General features: G+C 34.2%; 1 protein-coding gene and 1 pseudogene across 1 annotated transcript; one reads left to right on the forward strand and one right to left on the reverse strand.

Annotated features, from left to right (window-relative positions):
• The first annotated feature begins 3,671 nt into the window (after positions 1 to 3,671).
• Positions 3,672 to 16,532, forward strand: LOC114760384 (probable serine/threonine protein kinase IREH1; annotated as a pseudogene).
• Positions 16,533 to 18,999: 2,467 nt separating this feature from the next.
• On the reverse strand, positions 19,000 to 22,293 carry LOC114760383 (probable inactive receptor kinase At1g48480). The gene is made up of 3 exons (XM_028949641.1): positions 22,282 to 22,293; positions 20,515 to 22,087; positions 19,000 to 19,945 (listed from the first exon to the last, which is right to left on the reverse strand). Exons 1-3 carry the CDS (start codon positions 22,291 to 22,293, stop codon positions 19,329 to 19,331), a joined length of 2,202 nt encoding a protein of 733 aa, XP_028805474.1. The 3' UTR covers positions 19,000 to 19,328.
• Positions 22,294 to 27,611: the final 5,318 nt, after the last annotated feature.

Genomic DNA, 27,611 nt, shown 5'->3' on the forward strand with positions numbered 1-27,611 from the left:
CTAGAAAGAGATGTGGAGATTAATTTTGTGGTTCAGAATCCGCAGCCATTGGAGATTAATTTTGTTTTCATAAACAATAATGTATTACTGGATATTGAAATTGAAAATCAAAGTTGTCGATCCCTTATGCTGATTCTATATAAATAGAATTGATTCAATGTAATATGTTTAAATGGAAGAAATGTGTGTTGTTGAATCTTTAGTCTGTTAAGATGCTTGCTTGGTAGCAAGCACTTCATCCAATATGTAGTTCACAGTTCTGCCATTATCTCCATGGGAAGAGAATGGTGGAGAAGATGTGACAGTGTTTGATTTATTTAGAGGGTATTTGGATAGAAACCGACCCATAGTTTCAAAATTACTTTTATTGTTTATAAAGTAAATATGTGAAGGAATTTACCTTATTTTGCGGAAAAGTGCTAATAAGAAACACTTTTGAGAGTTGCCAAACACCTCCTTAATAATGTTAACGGTGAAAAGTTAAAGAAGCTCATAAAAAGAAAAAAAGGTCTAGGGACTTGATTCAAAAGTGAGGAAAATTATAAGGACTTTATAATTTATTCTTGTTAGAAAAAAAATACTAAAAATTTTATACAATGAAAAATATTTACTTGCTTGAAATCATTCATTCCGTGCGCTAGCTATGGCTCATACTAAAGTTGTTCAGCCTAAAAATTGCTGTTGTTGATTATTGACTTTAATGTTTTTTATTTTACAAAAGTTGAGAAACAATACAAGCGGAACTCCTAATCTGTTAGAAGTTTATCAATATAGAGCCTTATAGTTTATTGCTCTTTCAGTTCTTAATATAATATCTATTTAACCAATTTGTTTAGATTAAAGAAGTTAGATAAGTTAGTTAGTTATAAAAAATATGACATGTTTTTCTTAAAACACCGTAATTATCTTTCTTAGTATTTTGTCTCTCTTCTACTTGATTATGGTTGAGAGAGATCATAAAAGTAACTTAGAAAAAATTGATAAATATGAGAAATATGTCTTATATTTAGAACTAAAATCAATTCAATAATTATGTCCTATATTAAGGATTGGAGGAGTATTATTTATGTGCATAAATTAAGCTTTACTATTTTGATAGCTAAATATCTCTATTTTTTATAATGGACTTTATTATTTTTTACATTTATCTTTAAATTAGGAGCAGATTTATCTAAACATGTCTCATTTTTTAATTGGGTTTTAATTGGAAAAAAACTAGTAAAATCTTTAACTCGAGCAAATACTGAGAAACCTGTACAAGTGGAACTCTTAATGAATTAGGAGTTGATCATTGTCTACAGTCTCAAAAATGTATCACTCTTTACCAAATTTTAACCCTTCTCTAATAGTTAGGGTGGTAATCTTTATCTTCCAAGTGTTATATAATATTCAATAAAATGAGAGAGAGGCTACCAAATAAAGGCAAGTGTGTATCTTCAATTTCATTGGATCTCAATAATAAATTTTGCAATAAGAAATTATTGCAGCATATGCATACACAAAAGTACAAACCAAATTAGCTTCTCAATGCGCGTTCCAAAGGTGTCCCCCAAGTGCACCAAATTTTCTTCTCTTCACAACAACTTACAAATAATTAAGACACCATAATAGACACGACACTAGCAAGTTCATTCAACTAAAATTTCTAACAAGGTGAATCTTGATGGAATTGATTAATACTAGGTTTTGTCTTTAAATATAAAAACTAGCTAAAGATCAAATTTAATTTTAAATTGATAATGTTTTCTTAAAAACATATTTATTAATCATAAAAAGCTCTCAAAGAGTAAGAAAGTTAATACGTATTTTTTAGTTGCTATAAATAATCAACTTAACAAATTTTTTTAATTTTCTCAAATTATTTATCTAGTTCTCATATTAATGATATATATATGTGTGAGCACTGTTCAGGACTTTTTTTTTTTTTCAATGAGTGGTATTCATCCGGGATGATGTTTTTTGAAAAATTATTTATTTATGTATATTTTAAGAGGGAAAATGATTATATAAGGCTAAATTATAATTATAATTTACATATATATTTCCTTCAAGAAAATTACCACAGATCTTTTTGAAGCACATGGATACCAGTAAACTGTTTTTTCCCCCCTCCCCTTCTTTGCCATTTGATTGGTCTGTTTTATCTGCCAACTTCTTCATTCTGTACTTAGTTTTACAGTTGTCGATGGTACTTCTAGACGCAAGTGTCGTTGTGTCATAAAATTATTGAAATGAAAGTAAATTAGATTACACGGCAACGCGCTTGCTGATTCAAGTGGTATTTGTTTGATATTATTCTTAGCTATGCATCTATTCGCCATCCTTTATGACTTTACTATCAATGAAATTCCCTTCAAAAAAACATTAATAATTTTAATACCCATATATACTCCCCTCTAATTGTATTTATAATTTATTTTCAACTTAGTTCGCACAAACTAAGAAAAAAAATCTTAAATTTTATTATTTTTAAAAAAATTTAACATCTTTTTAGTTTTATTCATGTTTAACACGCATTTGATTCAATAAAAATGAAGTCAATACAATAATAAATGAAAGATAAAATTGTATATTTGTATTAAAAAATTATCTCTTTGTCCTGTAAATAAATAGGTAAAAGATTTGCTCTCTTTCTATTATATGAATAGTACCAGTGGAGTAATAATCAACAAGTAAACATTTGAATTTGACAAATATATCAAATTGTTACTTAATATGAGTAATTATTTTAATATGGCTGGCAACAAAGTTATTTTAATATGACTTTTTCATATGTAATGTTGGAATTTAAATATAATTGTTTAAGAAGTATTCAATTCCTTCCACTTGACTTTTTTTTGTTTGTTTTTGTTTGCCAACAACCTTCCACTTGACTTCTTGATTATTAGCCCATGGCATACCATTATAAGGTATTCCTTATAAAAAAGAGACTACCGATTCGAAATTCAAAATACAAGCCCTGCAAAGATATATGCACTGGTGAAGTTTGTAGGCTTCCTTCCCCTGTGAGGAAAGATTAGGATAGATGTACAAAGATTAAAATGAAAACCACAAATAATTATCACCACATATACTTAGATCCTATTTATAAGATATTTTTTGTATGTTTAACATTAATCAAGAAAAATTTTAAACTATATCAACTCTCTATTAAAATATAATAACTTTCAAATTTTATCCCTCTTTAATATATTTACCTTTCAAGAAAAAAACACCTACACTATAATAAATGAAAAAAATAATAATAATACATTAATGCTAAAAATTCAATAAAATGATTTATAAATAGGACAAAAAACTTTTCTTTCTATCTTATAAATAGGATAAGAGAAGTAAACATTTTATCTTAATATTGACATTGATACGTGGATAATTATATTTTCACACATAATTACTATTAACTCAATTTAAAATTTAAAAATTACGCAGAATTTAATTTTAAATTATATATTCATTATGTTACCAAACAATTTATATGTTAAATACTAGTAACACGTTCAAAAACTAATTACAAAAAGGGAAAAAAATTAATTTATTAAAATAATAAATATGGCTGTACTTTGTAATTTTTATACACCTATATTTTCCCGCATACGACACAAGCACTCCGGCTTGCCCCTGACCCGAGGGGTGTTTCTAGTCTCAACTTCGTTTGGTTATTTCGCTCTTTCAGGGTCGTTCGCCTCCTTTCCTCATGAAGTCGTATATATTATCAACCCAGTCCACAAATCCAAGCTTTGAAGGAGACAACCGCCCTTCACTTTCTATAACTACTTCCATTTTCGCTCACTTCGCAAAAACTTCACTTTCTTCATCAATGTCTGTCTCTGCAGCCCTGCATCTATGCTAGGGCTGCACCAATATCCCCACCTTCTTCTCCTCACCTTGCTCCCTCGATAATGGTCTTCAAAGGCAGGTTCTTCAACTTCAAGAAATCCGACTCTTCTAGCCCCGATGGATCACCCAGTAGTCCCCGATCATTTGGCTCCAATTCCCCCAGCCGATCCGACAAGAAGAAGGCCAAATCAACTGCAAAGGACTCCCAGATCGCTAACACTGCTAGTGCCACCGGGTTCGGCGATGCTTGCCGCCCAAAGCAAGTGAAGGACGGGACTAAGAAGAAGGATGTCAAGGGAAACGAGAGTCAGGCTCAACAAGAGTCCAGCTGGACATCGTCGAAGCCAAGCTCCGGCGGGGAAATGGGTTCCAGTTTGTCACCGAGTTCTGGGTTGAAGTCGAAGATGGCTGCTGCGGCGGCGGCGGCGGCGGGTGCTGCTAGCAAGGAATCGCCTTCATCTTCGGTTTCGCCTATTTTAGCATCTTCCCTTGGATTGAATAGGATAAAGACGAGATCAGGACCACTGCCACAGGAGAGCTTCTTCGGCTTTAGGAATGATAAAGGGTCGACACTCGGTGGGAGTAATCTCTCCAAACCTGGTAGTGATGATGGAAAAATGAAGGAGCCGGTGAATTACCGTAAAGTGGCGTTTCAAGAGAGCTCTGGAAGCGGAAACTGGGTTGATAATGGAAGCAATTCGGATAGTATGTCAACTGGGAGTGCTCCGTCTAGGGACCAGAGCCCGAATGTATTGCCACGGTCGCGGCTACAGAACGCGGAATCATCATCCGAATCAGGTTTGCATTCTATCTGGATTGCTGTGACAGTGAGTATTATTTTTACATTTTTGCTCATTTCCAATTGTGAATGTCTTATCTGCGCTCAACTTTACCCGTGAGTTCATTATGTGCTAAGTTGTGCATTTTTCATCTGGATTTTTGACTTGGTTTAAAGATACGTCATGTGGGAATGCGCTTTCCTTCCTAAGAAACTTGTCAAACATCGTACTAGCAGAAACTGCGGAGAAACTATAGTCTTTTTTCGGAGATTGATTGTTACAGATTTTTTAAAATGAAGCAAGCAAATAAGATAACTGTGTCTCTAGGGTTAAGTTTTTGGGGGCGTTTGGGAACCATCGTAAGTGTTTGAAACTTGGTAGAAAATATGGTACCTTTTGAATGCATTTGATTATTGTTTTATTGGTCAAATTATGAGTTATAAAGTTAAAATTAGGATCACCTGATGCATTTAAAGGCGAGACAATTCAAATTGTTGAGTTGTAGTGCTCTCCCGAAAATTACCTTAAAAGTGTCTTGAACTTTCCTACAGCATTGGACAAGGCTATTTGGGCATGTTTTTCTGACATTCTAACAAAACATATATTAAATATCCGCATATGGTCAGAATATTAAGATTAGCTACCTGTGCTGGTTTTGGCGGATTGTGTACCTGATTTCTGAAATCTGTATAAATAGGTAGTGACTGAAATGAATGTAAGTAGTTGGGGATAGAATATATTATAGTTTCATATATCACTGACTCCACTGAGCACTGTTTTTTTTTGGGGTAGATTAATGCTTTTTAAACATCTCTTATAGTGACGAACAGTTGCAAAAGGAACTGTCTAAAGTCACGCTGAATTGCATTTTGAAATATGAATATGGTTATTTCTAATTTGGATATCTTCTCTTTGATACCCAATTCTTCCTATAAAAACACCCATTACACAAATTTCTTTCAAGGTTCAAATACTTTGGATATTGGGCATTTTCTGTGTATATATGAGGAGTGTAACATTTTTTGGAGTTTAGGAGGGTTATGATGGGGAATTTATGTTTCTGATTTAGATAAGGAATCTAAAAAAAAAAAAAAAAAAAGACTTGGTGCTTGCCCATTACCATCCCCAATATCAAACACTCGACTAAATTGAAGAATCTGGCATAGTGGACCATAACATGTAGTCAATAAAATTTCCTGCACTCTTCCACAATTAAAAGTTCTAAACTCAATAAACTCATTGCAGAACATTTCAAGTGGGGGTTTGTATTCTCATGTTTTCCCTCTGTGGTTTGTGTATTCACATTAACATGGTTTACAGCTGTCCCATGAGATGCCACACTTGTCTTTTTATTGTGGTATAAAAAATATTGTGTACTTCCGGCTGTTTTCACACACGGAAGTTGGCATCCTTCTTGTCCTGATTTCCTGCCCTCCATATATGCTATGTACAGGGCTAGATGTTACCTTTGAGTTAAATCTTATTTTATATTGTTTTAGTATTCATGGTCATGTTTATTTGTTTATTTTTTTGGCCTGATATTCATGGGTATGGCCTTGTTTACAGTGTATATTCTGGTGTAATTTTTTACCCGTTGAGGTTTACCCACTACCAATTAATAAACTTTTCCTGAAGTAACTGCCAAATCTTCATTTCACCCCTTTCTCTAAATGTTATTTTTTTCATAATATCTCTTAAACCAGGGAGACAAGAATCGACACATGTTCAATCTGAAGGCTTGGGACGTGCAGATGTATGCACTCCAGAGGTACTGTAGATTTATGCATTATCATTCTTAGTTACTTTTGAATGTTGATCCATTTAAAGTTTGCCTGAATAAGTTGCTTTAGTTGCTGTGTAGTATTTATTACTATGTTATGTCTGAAAACTTTCCTTCTTTTCTTTCCAGAGAGCATATGATTATGAAAACCCAAAGGAGTCTGAATCTCCTCGTTTTCAAGCATTATTACGTCTTACAAGCGCACCAAGAAAGAGGTTTCCTAATGACATTAAGAGTTATTCGCACGAATTGAATTCCAAAGGTGTTGTTCGCCCTTTTCCATTTTGGAAGGCTCGAAGATTAAATAACATTGGGGTACTTTACACTTTAGACTTCATTTCTTGCGTCATGCTATCGGTGGTGAATTGGTTTTGAGCAGAATGTAATATAATCTCTTTGCTATTTTTTGCAGGAGATCTTGGTTGTAATTCGGGCAAAGTTTGATAAAGAAAAGGAAGAAGTGAATTCTGAGTTGGCTATTTTTGCAGCAGATCTGGTAGGAATTCTTGAAAAAAATGCAGATACTCATCCTGAGTGGCAAGAGACAATTGAGGACTTGCTAGTTTTGGCTAGGAGCTGTGCTGTGACGTCACCTGGGGAGTTTTGGCTTCAGTGTGAAGGAATTGTTCAGGAATTGGATGATAAGCGTCAAGAACTTCCTCCTGGAATGCTTAAGCGGCTTCACACACGAATGCTCTTCATTCTAACCAGGTGTACAAGGTTATTGCAATTCCATAAGGAAAGTGGTTTGGCAGAGGATGAACATGTTTTTAATCTCCACCAATCTAGAGTCTTGCACTCTGCTGAAAAGCAGATTCCTCCTGGTTTAGGAAGGGATGAAAAAAGTTTGAGCGCAGCAAAGGCCTCAAAGTGTCAAAAGTTTCTACTAAAAAGTCTTATAGTCAGGAGCAGCATAGGTTGGAATTGAAGAAAGATGCTATGCAGCCAGAAAAGCTCCCGCTTCGTGCTGGTGACACTTCAAAACAAGATTCTTCTTCAGGCATGGATAGGATGGGTTCTTGGAAGAAATTCCTGTCTCCAGCAAGTAAAAGCCCAAAAGAAGCAGCTCAGATGAAGGACCAGAATCTTGGAAGGGTTGAACCTTCAAAGCTATCAATTAATAAGAGATCAAATTCTGATGTGGATCTGTCAGCCCCTAAGCCATCTGAGCTTATTAAGGATTCCCAAGAACATGCTTCCAAACACCAACACAAAGTTTCCTTGGGGCTACTGGGGTGAGCATCAGAGTATTATTGAGGAGAACTCGATAATCTGTCGTATATGTGAGGAGGAAGTTGCTACTTCTCATGTTGAAGAACATTCAAGGATTTGTGCAATTGCTGATAGATGTGATCAGAAGGGCCTGAGTGTCAATGAGCGCCTTATCAGAATAGCTGAAACTTTAGAAAAGATGATGGAACCATGTATGCAGAAGGATATCCAGCAAATAGTGGGAAGTCCGGATGTTGGAAAGGTGTCAAATTCAAGTATGACTGAAGAATCTGATGTGCTCTCTCCAAAACTTAGTGATTGGTCTCGAAGAGGCTCAGAGGATATGTTAGACTGTTTCCCTGAAGCTGATAATTCTGCTTTTATGGATGACCTGAAGGGATTACCTCTGATATCTTGTAAAACTCGCTTTGGTCCCAAGTCTGACCAAGGTATGGCAACTTCGTCTGCAGGGAGCATGACTCCCAGGTCTCCCTTAATGACGCCAAGGATGAGTCAGATTGATTTACTCTTGGCAGGGAAGGGTGCTTACTCTGAACATGATGATTTTCCACAGGCATGCCCTTTCTTCCCCATTCTGTGTGATGTTTGGTCATCTTACTATATATGTGCTTGTGTGGCCATGATGTTTGGTGATCTACACACACACACACACACACACACACACACACATGCATATATATGTATTTATGTAATCTAGTGGCATTCAGTGTAATGAACTTGGCCGTGGAAGAATTCTGGGGATGAAGCATGTGAAGCTGAACTTAGGGAAAATGCGTATATGAATGGATGTGAGTGAGGAGGGAGTTGGTTCAGTGGTTAATTTAATTAGTTGATTTGAGACGCATAGTTTATGATGCATGGCACACTTTCCCCCTAAGTACCCTTGGAGCTAATGTGCCCAGTGTGTGACGACATTCAAGTGCTGACGCATGTAACAACTCAATAATTATGAAAGAAAAGTGAAATGGCATATTAATTTATGTGTTAAAATTGACTCATTTAAATCACAACTTGCAATAATTCCAAGAATTTTCCAAAATCCATGTAAGCATAATTTACTGTCATCAGTCCGTAGATTTCAAAACTTACTAAAACTGAAATTAATTAATTCATAGGCTTATAATCGTAACTTCCACAAGATGAATTTGTTTACTATGTCATAATCATAACTAGCATAAATGAAGTCTTTCTTGGTATTACAACTTCTAAAAGAAATTAAGATGCGGAGTTTCAAGTTGCTGGAAAAACATCACTTTTAAGGGAGAAGAAAGAAGGGGAAAACACAATTTATAAAGAGAGTGCTAATAGCAACAGAAAGGAAGAGAGATAATACAATTTTTAGTATAGCAATTATTTAACGTAAATTGATTGCATATCCCATAACCTGTTGGTGTTTCCTACGTTGTAATGGTAATGGAAGAGATGCGAAGGGATTTTGGGGGCCTTTGACAAAAACGTTTTGGAGTTGGGACTGAAAGTTAAGGACAAGAAAACCTAGCATGCTCATTTGGCACTTGAGGCACATACCACATGAATCTTGCAATACCCATGGTGCTGCTCCATGGCATGCCACTGATAACTAAGCAAAACCAGAGATGCATTTTTGTTGGCCATTGAAGGAATAGTGGCTGCCACTTGTGCGATGATCTTTCTTGATTGTTATGAATAGAATTTGTGGATTACAGGTTAACATTGTAAAAGTGTGTTCCATTGAGGCGATGGTTGATAAGTTAACATTGTTGTTGTTGTCTTGGAAGTTGGAAAGAGCTTTAGAGAACTTTGTGATCTCTGTTTGCTCATGATAAACTGAGTTTGTATTAGTTCATTTTATCAAGATCCTCCTTTTTGGAAATTGTAGATGAATGAACTTGCTGATATAGCACGGTGTGTAGCAAATGCTTCTCTCGATGATGATCGCTCGACATCATATCTATTGTCATGTCTTGATGATTTGCAAGAAGTTGTAGATCGAAGAAAATTTGACGCACTCACAGTGGAGACCTTTGGAGCACGCATCGAGAAGCTAATACGGTTAGTTCTTTGTGTTTGTTTATGTTGCGATGATTTCTTATTGTAAAATTATTATTCGCATACGGCAAATTTGGAGACACACAGTTGTCTTTCTTTGGTAGCCCTTCTCTCATCTTATTAATTGTATAGCACTTTGAAGATTAAAGATTACTATAATATAAACTCCTAAAGATTATGATAAAGGATGGCTGAGAGAGCTAAAGATTTTACAGGCTTTTCTCCAAATAAGGCCTAATTGAAAAAATGAGATATGTTCAGACATATCTGCTTCTAATTAAAGTACAAAAAATATCTGGAGTAGGATACTAGGATACCTAGATTTTGAACCCAATTTAAATTTGAAAAATTAAAATGTATCTGGATTGAGACCCTTAACATTGCACTTGCAGTACAACTAACAATGTTCCTAAACGTAACTTAAGAAATAGGCAGCAACTGATGCTTCCTAAATGGCATTCTTGAGAGACAAATAAAAACTCAGAATATTTTGGTTTGCATATTTTGTGTTTTCCTCAATCACTCAATCTTCATTCCTTTGGCCTTTCACTAATTAGGTTGTTTGCTGCAGCACCTGATAATGTGCAAACCTAGAGTTCAAATCTCCAATTTTTGCGTGTTTGTGTGCTTCTTTTGACTGTCAAATAACCATCTCAAACTTTAACTCACAGCTTAACAACTACTGCCACTACTTAGTGCGTGACAACTTATGATTCAACCATGAGACTTCATGACCGAATTCTATATGCTGAACCCCCTTACGTGTTTGTTTCCCATCAGCTATTTGAAATTACTAATTAGAATCTTGTTGAAAGTTAGCCTGAATTTTTGCATTTTTCTGGGGTAGTGCCTTTTTGAAATTGTTTTCTGCAACCTTTTGTCAACGAATAAGTTATTATTTGGCAGGGAAAAGTATCTGCAGCTTACGGAGATGGTGGAGGATGAAAAGATAGACATAACGAGCACTGTTATTGATGAAGATGCTCCCTTGGATGATGATGTGATTCGTAGCCTGAGAACAAGTCCTCTTCATACTTCAAAGGATCGTACCACAATTGATGATTTTGCGATTATAAAACCCATCAGTCGGGGGGCATTTGGACGGGTTTTCTTGGCTAAAAAGAGAATAACTGGGGATCTTTTTGCAATAAAGGTTATTTTATTCTATGCTGCCGCTTCTATGCCTTGTGAAGTTTTGATCTACTACTCAGTAGATGTTGTTGTATGCATCTAGTTTTTTGTCTCCCTTTTTCCCCAGTTTTTTGGGTTTGCACTGTCAGTCTTTGCAGAGACAGGTCATTTGAAATTCTCTTCTCTGTTCTTTATGTCTATTTTGCTTTTGTGGCAACTAGATGAGTTGGTTTATAGTTTAACTATCTTTTCTATAAGCAGAATTAGTTGCCAAGGGCTATACAAAGAATGTTTGGTGACCTGAAGCTGAAGTGTGTTTGTGCAGAGTTTGAACAAAACTTTACCTTTGCAGATATTTCTGTTTTTATGATCTTTAGTTGTTAGTTCTGTTTTATTGAATGTAATCACTTTCTCTCAAAATAATGTTAGACTTTGGCACTGACGAGTGGCAAACAGTGACTATGGAGTGCTACTTTAATATCAGCATTTTGCAGAATGTCATTTTGTTATCCTTGCCATTGCTGGTGTTATGTGTGTGAATGCGTATGTGCATTCCTGCGTATTTCAAGTCTAGTTGAATTCCTATTGATTGCTTCCTGGAAGTACTTAGTGCTTTTGCCCATATACATCTTTCTGTGTTTCCATAAAGGTGATTTGACGTGATGAATTCTGTGCGTGGCTATATTGGGCCTTATCTTTCACTTTGTGGTCAGTCTGTTTCTGTTCTTTTAATACATACTTAGTCTTTAGGTCCTTACCATATCATTCTCATTTTATAACAGGTTCTTAAGAAGGCAGATATGATCCGTAAGAATGCTGTGGAAAGTATATTAGCAGAACGTGATATCTTAATTACAGTGCGCAATCCTTTTGTGGTGAGCAGTTCTAACATGCTACTTATTCCATGTTGCTTAGAGGACTGGAAATTTTGTATTAACATTGGTATGAACTGTATCAGGTTCGTTTCTTCTATTCATTTACATGTAGTGAGAACTTGTATCTTGTCATGGAGTATCTTAATGGAGGTGACCTCTATTCATTATTAAGGAGTTTAGGCTGCCTGGAAGAGGAAGTTGCTCGTGTATATATTGCTGAAGTGGTATTTGTTGCTCCTCTCTGTCTTTCTGGCAATAAACAGAAGGGACTTGACACAATAATACAGTCGTCTTTAATATTCTACCAATTGCAGGTGCTTGCATTGGAATATTTGCATTCACTTAGGGTGGTTCATCGCGACTTGAAGCCAGACAATTTGTTGATTGCACATGATGGTCATATTAAGGTTACTTCAAAAATTATCGTTACTTTCATTTACTTGGAGTTGATTTCAGCAGTCCTGCACTTCAAATTTAAAAACATTAGATATTTTTGGTTGGATTACTGTTATCTTGACTCATTAACTTCGCATTGGTGATTCTGGTACAATACCCTTGTTCTATCTGTTATATCTCATATATTTATTTAATCGAACTATATATATTTTTTCCTTTTTTGAAGTACTTGATGGTACTAAAGAATGCTTTTGCATGGCTGTGGCCTATGGTTTTGTGAGTTTCCATGGAAGGTGATAAATGATTGAAATTCTCACTTGACCTTAAGTGTAAAACGATAGATAAAATTTATGCTTACTTTCAAGTTACAGTGGCATGCTTTTGAATTTCCACATTTATGTAATCGAGGGTCCCTTTCAAATAAATTCTAGGGAGAATTGTTATGAAGTCCCAAATAAGGAACATAATTACTACAAAGTTCCAATGACAATAGAGTAGCCTGCAATGACAAGTTTTAGGGTAGTATATGACAATTGCTCATTTGCTATTGGGACTTATTGGTAATTATTTTCTTTCCCTGTGACCTCATTGTAATTCTTCCTAAATTCTACTAATACTCGTATAACATTTGTCAACTTGTTGAAACTTAAATATTTTTGTTACTTATGCAGTTGACGGATTTTGGGCTTTCAAAAGTAGGTCTAATCAACAGCACTGATGATTTGTCTGGTCCAGCAGTGAGTGGGACATCCCTACTTGGTGATGATGAACCTCAGTTATCTACATCTGAGCAGCAAAGTGAAAGAAGGAAGAAACGTTCTGCTGTGGGTACACCTGACTATTTAGCTCCAGAGATACTCTTGGGAACTGGGCATGGTTTGTATAGACCTTTGTTTTTCAAATTTGCAATTTTTTTAAACCTTATTTGCATTTTAAGTTATTGATTGGACTTTTCTCATTATGAGGTACATCGTCTTGATGATGTTTAGAAAGAACTTAATGATTAATGATGCTGAAGGCAGGCTGGAAAGATTTTTGTCCCTTCAGCCAAATAAATTTTTAAATGTTAATTGATAGAAGTACCGGACTCTTTTGGTATTACTGATTTTACCCAAGTTATACTGTACTGATCAAGCTCCTGCTGTGTCTTTGTATCTATTATTATAGAACTTGCATGAATAAGTATTTGTGCAAATTTTACAGGTTATACTGCAGATTGGTGGTCTGTTGGCGTTATTTTATTTGAATTGCTTGTTGGCATTCCACCTTTCAATGCAGAGCATCCTCAGGTTTGTTCCCCACATTTGTGTGACATGCTTCTATGAATGGGATTTCTGTTTCAGTTTCCCTGTTTTGCATTTACCCTTGCCTCCATTACTTTTGTGGAGGTATACGGTACTGTGATTGATTTGTGCCACCAACTTAGTTTCCCTGGGATCAGCTTGCATAATGAATGTGATTTAGTTTTTTTGGTTGTATCTTTCAACGTTGTTTTGTCTTGCTGGCATTGTTCTTGAGTAATCATTTTCAGTTAGAGTGTATTAGGCCTTCCACCTGTTAGTCCGTCTTTATATGATTGCCTCTCAAGTTTTCTTCTGTTTCTGTAATTGGTGTCAATTTTTTTCCTTGTGGGGAATCACATTCATTTAGTTGCTGGGGATGAAGTTGCATGCCAAATGTAACTTTTTCCAAGTTGCTTTTAATCTTTCAACATTTTTTCTTGCTGGCGTTGTTCCTAGTTCAAGGCCCCGTTATTTGATGATGTGTCTAACTAACAATACTCAATTAGATTGCACAAGGCCTTCTGCTTATTGTTACTGAATCTGTGTATCTGGTTGTCTCTCAAGGTTTCTTTTCTCCCTGTAATTGTCTTTGATCTCTAAATTATTTTTGTATCTTTGGTTAATCTTGGGTACTTTTGGAGATTATGTGGTATTCTGACATTATTTTGTTGTATGTGCCTAAATTACCTAATTAAATGTCCCTGATGAACGGTAACAAATTTGAAATGAAAAAGTTCTCACTGGAATACTTGTTTTCCTTTTTCTTCTTTGTAGATGATATTTGATAATATCCTTAATCGTAACATACCATGGCCCCGGGTGCCAGAAGAAATGAGTCCTGAAGCACAAGATCTTATTGATCGGTAATATAGTGTTTTATCTTTCGCTTGTTTTTATATTTCACTGTTCTTATTGTAGGGGCAAGTCTTTGGTTTTTGGCATGTTGACCTCTTGTGTGTGATGCTTTTAGTGTCTTTGATTGATATTTGCTGCTAGGTCATCTAAATGTTACCTTTGCTACCTTAGCTTACATGATTTTAGTGAAATTTATCTCGCCACAGGGATCATAGTGGCCTTAGGGGGTGTTTGGGAATTAGGAAAAGTGCTTTTTAAAAGCACTTTTCCACAAATCAAGATAAATTCTTCATATATTTACTTCGTATACTGTAAAATCATTTCTGAAATCATGGTTTGGTCTCTATTCAAACACCTTTTTAATGCTATAAAGAAAGGTGAACCTTGTTTGTGTGCAGTAGGGCTTTTTATTAGTTCATAGCTGACTCGAAGTTCTGCTACTTAAAAGTGCTTTATTTTAATGTCATTATTTGTTGAAATTTTCAATTGCAGTAGGCCATTAAACTTTAGTTTTCTCTTCTACTGCTGCTGTAGGGAGCATCTGCAATATTGGTTTCCTTTTGAAAATTAGCCTAAGGAAGACAGGAAAATATTTTCCTCTGGTCCTTAGGAACTGACCAAAAGCAAGTATTTCACCCCTTTAGTTGGGAGATTTGGAAAATTATTCAACTTCCACTGTCTGTTTCTTAAAATATCTGCAATGACGTCTCTTCCAGGGCTTAACTTGCTATTTGTTGCACTGAAATCCAAATGCTATCAATCTACCAATCCAAGCCTCTTGAAGTTTGAGGCACTTTTTCTTCAGTGGGGATCTCTTATGATTTTCTTTTTGGGTCCAGTAATTGCACTATCAATCAAGATAGCTGGATTTTTTTAATGTTCTTCATTTATATGTCAACTTCTTAGGTTACTGACTGAAGACCCTAATCAGAGACTTGGAGCCAGGGGAGCATCGGAGGTGTAACGAATTTTCTAGATAATGATATGGTTTATCTTCTTTCTTGTTAATCCTTAAAATGTTAAAAATAATACAAGTTTAATGATCCAGGTGAAGCAACATATTTTCTTCAAGGATATAAACTGGGATACTCTTGCCAGGCAGAAGGTATGAACTACTTTCATATGGTATTGGTATAGCTCATCCTTGATTTAGATGTCCTGCGCTGGATACCAAACGCATTTGTTATTTTTGCAGGCTGCATTTGTGCCTTCTTCTGAAAGTGCTTTAGATACAAGTTATTTCACAAGCCGGTATTCATGGAATGCATCTGAAGGCCTCGCGTATCCAGCTAGTGACAGTGAGGAATACAGTGATGCTGATAGCTTAAGTGACTGTAGTAGTTGCCTGAGCAATCGTCAAGATGAAGTGGTATACACAGACATTATCAAGTGTAAAATAAACAATGTTGATTTATCTTTTTAAATATTGTGGGCTGACTTACACTTGGAAAACCCTATAAGCAGGGAGATGAATGTGGTGGTCTTGCAGAGTTTGAGCCTGGTTCCTCTGTCAATTACTCCTTTAGTAATTTTTCCTTCAAGGTAATTATCTCACATGAAGTAAAATATGCTTTCTTTATGATTTAGCCAAATGCATCTTCTAGTATTATAAGGAAAAAGCTTGAGTTCATTGTATGTCAGATTTTGCAGCAGCTCAAGGCCCCGGCTTGTCTAGCATGTTGTGTTTATTTTATCATTTAGCCCTCTTTATTATGATGGATTCCCGTTGGTTTTCAGAATCTCTCCCAGCTTGCATCAATCAACTATGATCTCACTAAGGGATTGAAAGATGACCCACCTCCAAATTCTAGTGCATAAACAATCTCATCGTATCTAGCAACTCCCAGAATTTAGTTTTGACAAGATGTGAGCAATTTGAAGGGGCACACGGACCTTTGTTTTTTGTATACCTTGTACATGTATGGCTTCTGCAATGTCCTTGTCATTTCATGATGTCTATTCAAAATTTCTTTTGCTGATCTAATTTCTGTTTCTTGATTTGCAGAGATTCTCACAAAGGGTTCAGGTAAAAAAAAAAAAAAAAAACGCAAGGGAAAAGAAGCTAAAACTGGTTCAGGATGCGCATTTATTTATCAGGTCAAAGGTTAACACTCGGGTTTCAATCTTTTTTGTTGTGTTGTGAACTAATTGAGTGCTGTAAATGCTTGAAAATGCATACCACAATGTGGGGCGCTTGCATTGTTCTGTGGTGTTAACTTTCCTGCTTTTCTCAATACCACAGCAATAACAATAAGAGCATTTCACTCCCCTTTTCTTCATGTGGATATGATGCTTATTTCATTTAAAAAATGATTTATATTTTGATGATGTCAAACTAAGGTGTATGTAGGTTCAGGAGAGTAGAGTAAAGGAAGATTAAGTCAAGGCCATTTTTTTTTGGGACTTAGCACATACCACCTCTGAGCCTAAATATAAGAGTTAGTTACTAGTTTTTATATTTAGGGGGTGTTTGGATGAAATAAAACCATGGTTTGAAAAATAGCTTCTAAAGAATAGATTTTGGAGAGAATAGATCTTGTGAAAAAGTGATTTTGAAAAGTAAGAGTATTTGGATAGTTGTGATCAGAAGTACTTTTTATATATACAAATTACTTAAAAAAACATAAGTTAATATGATAATTACATAAAAGATAAATTTTATGATATATTTTAATTTGAAGAAATAAAATTGTTAATAATATATTTTTTACCAACATAATAATACAAAAGATAATGTAATTAATAAATAATTAATATATGTATATATATTTATAAGATATAAGATTAAATATGTTTATAAAAAAATAATTGAGGGATATTAAAGTCATATTATTGTTGAGATTTACTCTAACAGGTATAATCATATTCTTTAATTTAAGTCAGAAGCAGGATGAAGTTATTTCTTCTGAAACTATGGTTTTGGCTCAAACCATGGTTTCGGATTATTGGCTCAAAATTGATGCTGTTTGGGTGACACTCCATCCAAATCATGGTTTTGTCTCCCAAACCATAGTTTAGGAGGGCACTCAAACAAACCCTTAGAGGACTAGAGGTAATACTTGATTTCTTCCAAAAAGGGGGAAAAAAATTCTGAGCATGCTATGTAATTTTGCTCAATCTCTCTCTCTCTCTGGGGGGACAGTTATATTTGTTTGGAAAAAAGATACTGTTGCAATTGGAGGAAGTAATGCGAATTACTCCTATTTTTTTTTAATCATAAGAAATGACTAAATTTCCAGTTTTAAAATGTTAGTTAAATTTTGTTAAAAATAAATGCGTATTCCTTTAATTATATTTTTTTTTTGTAAAGTAAAACTTCATTACAGAAAAATAATAAATAGCATATATTTAATAGGGTAAACATAGAAGGACAAGATAAAGAGAATTTGTCTTTTTATATTTAAGTGTGTTATTATGAGATTATTTTTTATAAAAAAATGAAGGGAATATTATTAGAAAGTTACATATTCACCAAAAAGGTTCGATGCGTTGCGCAACATTTGAGAGGAAGTCATAGCTGATGGGTGATGAGTGCTACAATTTTTGACCATATTTATCATTAGTTATCAAATCAGGCTTTAAGTATAAAAGGAAATGCTTAAATTACTGCTTTGCCGGGGAAAATGTAACATTTTATGAACAGATAAAAGGAGTCGCTATTGAAGTCCAATAACAGCCACAAAAAAAGAGACAATAAATTTCAACGTTAAAAAATCCTATTAGTTACTCAGAAGGCTCCAATATTTGTGTTTGTGTAAAATCTGTACGTGTCCTACAAAAGGCGTCTCCAATTGGTGAAAGAAGATACGTAATAAGACAGCAACATCGCCAGGAGACAGACCCAAACATCACTGTCTTGTTCATTCGTTTCCAACCTCATTCTAATTCACATCACAACAATTTAAACAGAAAAGAACAGCAGGCTTCGGTCCAGAAAGCAACAAAATATGAACATGAAGCATAAGTTGGTCCACTACATCAGAAACCTCACTTTCAACTTCCAAAACCTGCCACTCCCCTATACTTGTTTACATTCGGTCTAACATAAAGTCATTCATAATTATAATAGCCATAACTACTGAGAAGTTTTATTTCTAGTGACTGTCACTTCCCATGATGTTTGAAATTTAAAATCATATCCAGAAAGGATAAGAATTAAGAAGGCAGTTGCTTAATCTTTTGGCTTTATAACCCAATAACGAAACTACTTTATATTGGGACCCATAATGGGGCTGACCACCTTATAATTTGCAGTTCATAAGTCTTATCAGACATTATTTTAATGAGCATGATTTTTACAGGGAAAAAAATTGTACAGATAGAACTTGTATTCTAGAGTTGTTTGTTAGATTAAACTTCATGAACGCCGTTTCAAATGAGCTTTTCAAGGCATAGTTAGCATAAGAACTTCTTGCTCTTAATTTTGTTTCATGTTTACAGGTAGTTTCAGATGGATAAATCTAATCTATTACAGCTAAATATTTAAATGATATTATAAACAAATACCATCAAATCCGTTTTATCATTTGATGGACTTCTAAAATTTTGCAATAACGCTCTTCATAGGCCACAGCTGAGATTGACCTGTGAAGAGCCTGATGAATTATTATCAGTTCTTTTATGATTGGGGTAGCAAATAAATATGCCTCTAACAAGGTGAGGTTCATGTCATGCCCATAGGCTTTTTTTTCTTCTTTCTTTCTTCCTTTTTTTTTTTCTTTTGTGAAACGCCCATAGGCATTTTTGGTAACAGATAAAGGGGTGTGATAATACGTGCCACCGACAAGGAAAAAAGTTTCAGCTTTCAACAAAGCAAAAGCCAATGTTAAAGCAAGGAAGAGTAATAATTACATCAACCAGAATCCACCAACAATGACTAATGGAACAGACACCCACCCGTCAAGCTATTCATTGAGATAGAAATTGGGGGGAAGAAATAGTAAATGAAGATACTGTAAGGGAAAGGGGAAAAAAAGATGAAAAATAAAAGCTGGGTGCTGGGAAAATTTGAGGACCGAGCTAAAAGAATACAGCATAAGCACAGGAAAACAAGGGCTTTTTTGTGTACCAAGAGAGAACAAAGATGATATGATCTGTTTTTAGCGTAGCCATCATCGAGAAGATATGTCATCTACATTATATTGATCAGATCAGGTTGCTGAACTTGGTCTTGATCCTCTTTCAAGCTTGAGCGACGTAGCTCTTCTATGCGTTGTCTCACCTCAGACATTGAAGGGCGCTTATCAGGATATTGAGCTGCACAATCAACTGCAAGCTGCAATAGTTGAACCATCTCCTCCTCAACATTCTGATACCTTAGGAGCTCAAGATCAAACACTTCAGAAGTCCATTCTTCTCTAACAACAGATTGAACCCATCTAGGGAGGTCTACTCCTTCCTCATTTAAGAGAGAATGTGTTGGAGCCTTTCCAGTCAGAAGTTCCAACAGCAACACTCCAAAGCTGTAGACATCCGCCTTCTGAGAAACTCTGCGAGGATCAGTAACTTCTGGCGCACGGTAGCCGGCGACCCGATTGGGAGTGGAGGAGGGTCCAACAAGATGTGCCAGGCCAAAATCAGACACTCTGGCATCATAGGATGTGGTGAGGAGGATGTTGGATGATTTTATGTTTCCATGAGAAACATTAGGTCCCCGTGAATGTAGGTACTCGATGCCCTGAGCAGCTCCTAGTGCAATTCCTGATCTGATTTCCCAATTCAATGGTGTCCTACCCGCCCCTTTGTTGCCTGTTTCATGTTTTTCACATACTTGTCACAATGAAGTCTTTGGGATGTAAAGCTGATTAAACAAAATAGAGCCATAACAAGTAACTTATGTAAAGCTGATTAAACAAAATAGAGCCATAACAAGTAACTTATGTAAAGCTGATTAAACAAAATAGAGCCATAACAAGTAACTTCTATGATAATGTAGATCTTTATCAGCCAAGCCACCACGTTGTTTGCTGCTAACAGATGGAACAAGATGATGTGGAATGGCATGAATATGTATATAATACTCAAAGCCATATAGATCTATGAGGAAGCAAATGAAGCGAACTCCAAATAGGATGCATAGAAAAACTCATTTCCCGAAGGATATCACATGCTCAGCCCACCTTTTGAAAGATTCAACGAAGTCAACAGTTAGGCACTAATAACAATTATGCATATTCCCCAGAATAGAAGATGGGCATAATAACCAAAAACAGTGCAAATTGTTGAATTCATCTTCGAAGAATAGATGGTGCTCTCAAAATCTACTAAAAAGCCGAAATCAATTATCAGTAGATCTTAAATAGATTGAAAATTCTGACCGTGCAAAAGTGCAGATAAGCTTCCTGTTGGCATGTAATCATAGACGAGAAGTTTCTCATCCCTGCTGAAATAATAAGCTCTGAGAGGGACCAATTTCTCATGATCCATTGCTCCCACCAATTCAATCTTCTCCTTGAATTCCTTTTCAGAAATTGTCACGTCCTTCAACCTCTTCACAGCCACCACCGGACCAGATTCCAGAACCGCCTTATATGCTGTTCCAAATGTTCCTTTACCCAGAACCTCCGCCGAAGCTCTAAGCAAATCTTCCAGATCGAACACCTTCGGTGAATTACCAAAGAATGACAACTTCTTCACACCGTCATTGCTGTTCGATTCTGTTCTGCCGTTTCCTGTCATGGCTGCTGCAGCCACTGCAGCTACCGAATACCCATTACTGTGACCATTGTTCTCCACATCTGGAACGGGTTTGTCGCCTGGAATTTCCGTTTCTGGATGCTTCATAGTTGCAATGTCGACGGAGCTCGACTTCTTATTACTCTTCTTTCGGCAAAGGAGAATCAAAGCGAACACAATCAACAGGAGCAACACCACAGATCCAACGACTATTCCGGCGATGGCCCCACCAGACAATTTCTTCTTCTTCCCTCCGTTATTGCTGTTTTCAATCTCGCCGGACGGAGATATTGCGGCTCCTTCTCCTGGACAAAGCTTGAGGGGCTTCCCACATAGTGAATTCCCTAGAAATGAATCTTCAGAAAATGACTGTAACTTCACCGGTACCGAGCCGTTTAACAAATTGTTTGACACATTGAACTGCTCGAGATTTTCCAGGTTCAACCCGGGAATAGAACCTGAAAGCTGATTATTCTCTAGATATAGAGTCCTCAGCCTTGCTAACTTGTTGAAGTCCAGTGGAATCGCACCGGAAAAATTGTTGTGCGCTAAATTAAGGCGAATCATGTCGGGTAAAGAGAACAAGAATGCAGGGATTTCTCCAGAGAACAAGTTTCGCTGCAAGTAAAGATTCCGTAGGTGGACACAAGAAGCGAGATCTGAAGGGAGTTTTCCAGTCAAAGCGTTGAAACGCAGACTGAGAGTCTGGAGATGAGTGAGGTTACCAAAAATGCCGTTAGGTAACTGGCCGGAAAGCCCAACACCGGGAAGATGAAGCTCGACGATCTGGTCACGGTCACATTGGACGCCAGCCCATTTGCAGTGATTCTGTTGGGTGACGTTCCAGAGAAGGGTTCGGCCACCCACTGAAGAACGGAGAGCAAGCAGAGCAGCTCGCTCAGAAGCCAGATCTGGTCTGGCTAAAGGAAGCAAAATGAGGAAAATGGGAAGCAAGAGAGAGAGCTTGTGAGACAGCATTGCTGAGAAGAATCTGCGAGCAACGCCGAGCAGAGTGAGGAATGAGCAGGAGACAATGGTGGTAGATTGGTAGTGGTAGTAGTGGTGTGGCTCAGATTGATGGCATTGTGGGTGTCTCAACCTATTGGAGGAGTGAGACAGAAAGCAGGAATTGGGCAGCCTGCATTTTTCTATACAAATTACATACACAGAGAGAGAGAGAGAGAGAGAGAGAGATGATGATGATGAAGGTCCAGGCTGTTTGTATATTACATACACATCTTACCAGAAAGAAAGAAAGAAACCCTAGCTGTCTACGCTAAAAGCGATTAGTCAACTGTTATCACTCTTCATATATACATATACATATATATATATATATATGTATATGTAAAATATTTTCTCCTTCTTTTCTTTGTCTTTGTCTCTTTCTTTTCCATTCTACTTCTTACCTTTCCTTTCATTAGCCTGCGTGGTGGTATCTTCCTCTCTTTCTACCTTTTTTATTTTTTATTTTTTTATCGGACAGGTAACCTTACATGGTTAGTTACCATGTAATACTACCATTTTTAAGGGATAATTGCGCATGAATACAATAAATAATGGGCTAAGATGCACCCAGTACCCTAAACTATTTATCCAGGTGCGTCCAGTGGCCTAAAGTAATTTTGGGTGCATCCAGTATCCTAAACTAATTAAAATAGTGTGTCCATATCCCAGGCTAACAGAAATGTTATGTTTAACTATTACTTTCTTGACTCAGCTTAAAGTTGACCCCAAATATTCTAAATGATAGACATATAGACATTTGATATGTATTATTCTTACTCAAAATTGAATTTATTTCCTTCCTCTTCTTCTAAATAAATTGTCTTTTGAGTAAGAATAATACACATCGGGTGCCCATGTGTCTACCATGTAGAATATCTGGGGTCAACTTTAAGCTGAGTCAGGAAAGTAACAGTTAAACATAACATTTCTATTAGCCTGGGATATAGACGCATCATTTTAATTAATTTAGGACACTGGATGCACCCAAAATTACTTTAGGCCACTGGACACACCTGAGTAAATAGTTCGGGGTGCTGGACGCACCTTAACCCATAAATAATTACGAAACAAACATTACACCAATTTTAAAAATTTATATATTTTGTTGTTCTACAATTCTTTAGAATGTGAATGACTCCGTAAAATTTCTTTTACAACATAAATAAACTAGTACTATTTTCGTTCCTAAATACAAGAACTAGTTGACTAATTTGAGTAGATTAAAAAAATTAGTTAAATTAGTTATTTGTTATAAATAAACATTGTATTTGCTAAAATACCCTTACTAATTAAGTGTAGTGGCTAGAATTACTATTATTAGAATGACTATCTTAAAAAAATAAATAAATATAAGAGATAAAAAGGATTGGGATTTTACGTTTAGAACCAAAATAAAAGTTAAATGAGGTCTTATATTAAGGATCAGAGGTTATACAATTGTATTTTCAATTGAAATAGTGAAAATACTACATCAATCTTTAATACAAGAGCCATTTGACTAACTTGTGTAGATTAAAAAAATTAGTTAAGTTAGTTATTAATAATAAATAGGTATTGTCTTTCTTAAAATATTCTTACTAATCAAATGTATTAGCTAAAGTTATTATTACTATAAGGACTACTTTAAGAAAAATAGATAAATATGAAAGGCAAATTAGAATCTTATATTTAAGATTAAATTAAACGTCAAATTAGATTTTATATTAAGGACAGACGTAGTATTACCTTTTTTTTCACCAACACGGAAATAATGAAAATATTACACACTGATTGAAACTGATTTATGAAAATCTTATATTCCTCCGGTCCTTAATATAGGACCCAATTGTTGAGTTGGTTTTGATCCTAAATATAAGACCTATTTTTTATATTTATCAATTTTTTCTAAATTACCTTTATGAATACTCCCTCAACCATAATCAAGTAGAAGAGGAAGAGAAGGTATTAAGAAAAATAATTATGGTATTTTAGGAAAAACGTGTCATATTTCTTATACTTAACTAACTTATCTAACTTTCTTAATCTAATCAAATGAGTTAAATGGATTTTATATTAAGGATCAGATGAGTACATGTTTTTTGGTGCAAAAAAGTATACAGATTATAATGTTTAAAATTATGATGAAATCCTCTCAAGGATTACATTTTTTATTTTTTTCTTCTTCTAATAATTGCAGGACTTTTTGACACGAACTTTTGGATGAAGAATAATAAATTTTATTTTTGATGGCAATTTAAAAGGTGAAGCATGATATTTTAAAAGCGATGTATGATATCCCTTGTGAAATTTATCAATTAGTGACGGGTAACCCACACAAATAAAGTGAGTATTGAATGGGAACAATATCTAGAGGGAGAAATGATACCGGGGCTCAAATCAGCCAATATATTTTAGGTAAGGATCAAAATATTATAGAATGTGAATTAAAGACAAATTTTTTTTTTAAAAAAAATCCAATTATTGCCTCAATGTGCAATTGGTTTTATGAAATTATGTTACTAAATGCCAATAACAACAACACAATAAGTATATTAACAACAGATTAATTAGATATTGGGTTTCACACATTGGATAAATATGTTTACAACAAAATGTAGACTATCAAAATTTGATTTGAACGTTTAATAACTACGAGTACACATTATTCGAAAGTAAAAAATAATAATTTTATAAAATATTAAATATCAAGAATTTAACTTTTATTTAATAGTAAGAATGGGATAAAAAAAGAGAGAAGATAATCCAAATCCATTTTACCCATTTAATCCTTGTACTTAACTATTCCCCCCGTCTTTTTATAATTTTGAGGTTGTTGTTTGAGCATTAAGTAAATTTTTATCGATTTTATTTTTAATTAATTTTTTTCATGCATTCTTTTTTATTATTTTTTCATGATTATCCTCTCTCATCTACTCACTTATAAATAATGACATATTTAGTAAAAAAAATATTTTTACATATTTAATTATTTATTATTTTAAACTAATTTTAACAGTTTTTTTCAATCACATGATTTGGTTATTTAAATTTTATAATAAACGGTTAATTTATAATGAGCAATGATTTCCTACCAACAAACAACGGCCCGATTGCCTACCATGCCATCTGTGACAGATTCTCTCGGTGAGTTGTATTCCTATTTTTTGTTGGCTCGATATATTAATAATAATAAATATATCTGATTCCTCTTTTAAATATTTTATATTCTTTGTTAATTCCCAATTATTTATTGATTATAATATCATTTAGCAACGTGAAATTTTTTTAATTATTTTTCAGTTCATTTCAAATTTTAGCTTATTGTGTGCAATTTGGATGTTTAAATGGATATTGAATCATTTTCTATGGTCCCATAGATGTAAGTTTGGAAAACATGAATAAACCATAAAAAATAGGAAAAAGAATATTAAAATGTAGGCTTGGAAACATCCAATACATCAAAACATTGATTAATATTAAGATAGGGGTAATGCAATTTTCAGTCTCTCAAATTTGCATGAATTTTAATTTTAGTCCTTCAAATTTTAAACTATAAATTTTAATCAATTAAGAAGTAAAATTGTCCAGATTTTTATCAAATTATAGGGACAAATATTTTTGACGAAAAGAAACTTGAGGGACTCCAACATATGATTTAAAACTTAAAGGACTATAATCAAAATGAAGGCAAATTTAAGAGATAAAAAATTATATTAACCCGTTAAGATAACATAAAAAAAGTGATGCATTGTATAATTTATTTTGAATTTCATGTATATAAATACCACTCATATTGTAGTTTCCCTTGCCAGGCTTAATTTGCATATCAAGTCTTAATATTCAGTAAAAGAGTTATAATGCTAGGCTGGGCTCCCAAACCACAAAGGATAAACCAATTAAGAATATCATAATTATTTATTGTGAGTTGTATTTTTATTTAATTATATGTAGTTTGCTTAATTAATTCACATCTAAAACGACCCATGAACAACCAACATTACAATAACATATGAATACGCGTGTGTATGTATATTATAAGGCCATACATTATAAGGCCATACAATATCTTCATAAATGAAAAAGATAACTAATAGCTGGACTTTTAATTTTTCTTGTTGTGACTCTCCAAATAGAGAAAGTCTTCAGTTCAGTTTTAGAAAAAAAAGCATACGTTGCTAGGTAACTGTTATTCAAAAAATTCAAATTTAATTGAATATATAAATTTAAAATTAAATTACAAAATTTCGGTAAGAAAAAGTAATTTCATAAGAACGAAAAATAATGGATATAGTAATTATTAGACACTTGAAAAGACTTGTAAAGATAAAATCACATTTCCACATGTCTATAATTTGTTTTTATAAATTATCCTGTTATTATACTTATTAAAGAGAAATTTCTATTAATGAAATAGTTTTCAATGCAGACGATTAAAAATGTATTTTATCATGAATATAAATATACATTTTTTATAAATAACTAATATAAGTAATTTTATTAATATTTATAAATTAGTTATTTAACTGTTATATTTAATATCAGAGTAATTTTTCATAATTTTTTTTTTTGCCAAATGTTGAAAGAAGGGGGTTGAGTGATTGGAGGCATTAAAGCCACACCTAATGCAATATGATCTCAACAAAACTTAGCTGTTTCTTATGCCCTTGCTTTCCAAAAGTTACCTTTAATTTCTCTTTTTTAGTGGGCTCCCTTCCACCTACAAAGAAATTAATGTATTTTCACTCTGCATATTCAATTTTATATATTGTACATGCTCACCCTTTTTTTCAAAAAAAGATTAGTGAGATCTTTTTACCAGTAAGATTAGTAATTATTATAGATACACAAACACACACTTCTATATAAAGAGACAGCGGTTGATTTAATAAAATATAAAGGGGAACTAATGGCATTGAAAAACTTAAAAAAGAAGCAACACACTTAAGTAAGTCCCGTAATTAAAAAAATGCAATAAAATATCTTGGTTTCTAATAAGTTTTATTTGTAAATTCGTAAAACTCAAACGTAAATGGGAAAATCAGTTGCAGACAAAGGATAACAACGATAAAAAAATGAAATTCTGAGCAAAATATTTTTTCAGTAATTTCATCCCCAAAAAAAAAACCATATGCCAGTAAACTCCTCTGAAATAAGTTTTTTTTTAAGAATTATATTCGAAACACTATCATACAAATAATTAACACTCGATAAGAATTCAAATCTCAGTTCACTAATGAGAGAGCAACCCTTAGATCCAATTCTTTTAGCAGTTAACTGCGAGTTATGATTATCTTAACTTAGTGATGCATTAGTCCATAAAAGTGTGATGAGAAGTATCTGTTATCGACTTTAAAAACAAGATCTCAAAATATTCACAACACTTACTCGGCATAATGGCTTAATCCTAATTCAATTTGACTTTCATTACATTACTCTCATCGAGCAGCATAATCTCTTCCCCCCCCCCCCCCTTATCTTTTCGTTTATAGTCACGACATTTCCCATAATCGACGATATTACAAGAGACTAATTTATATATAATTAAATTATAATACTTTTGACATCTTATATTATGATCCTTTCTAAATATTTTATCAGCACATTTAAAATTAAAATTGAAAAAGATTGAAAAATAAATATAAAATATTAGCATTAAATTCAGATAGTTTAGAACGATTTAAAAGCAAAAGAGGTGAATCAAGTATACATATGATAGACAAAAAAATTGGGTATTATATTTAGAACAAAAATA

The sequence above is a fragment of the Neltuma alba genome, unplaced genomic scaffold (genome assembly GCF_004799145.2).
Source record: "Neltuma alba isolate B1F8T4 unplaced genomic scaffold, ASM479914v2 tig00010972_pilon, whole genome shotgun sequence".
Taxonomy (NCBI): Eukaryota; Viridiplantae; Streptophyta; class Magnoliopsida; order Fabales; family Fabaceae; genus Neltuma; species Neltuma alba.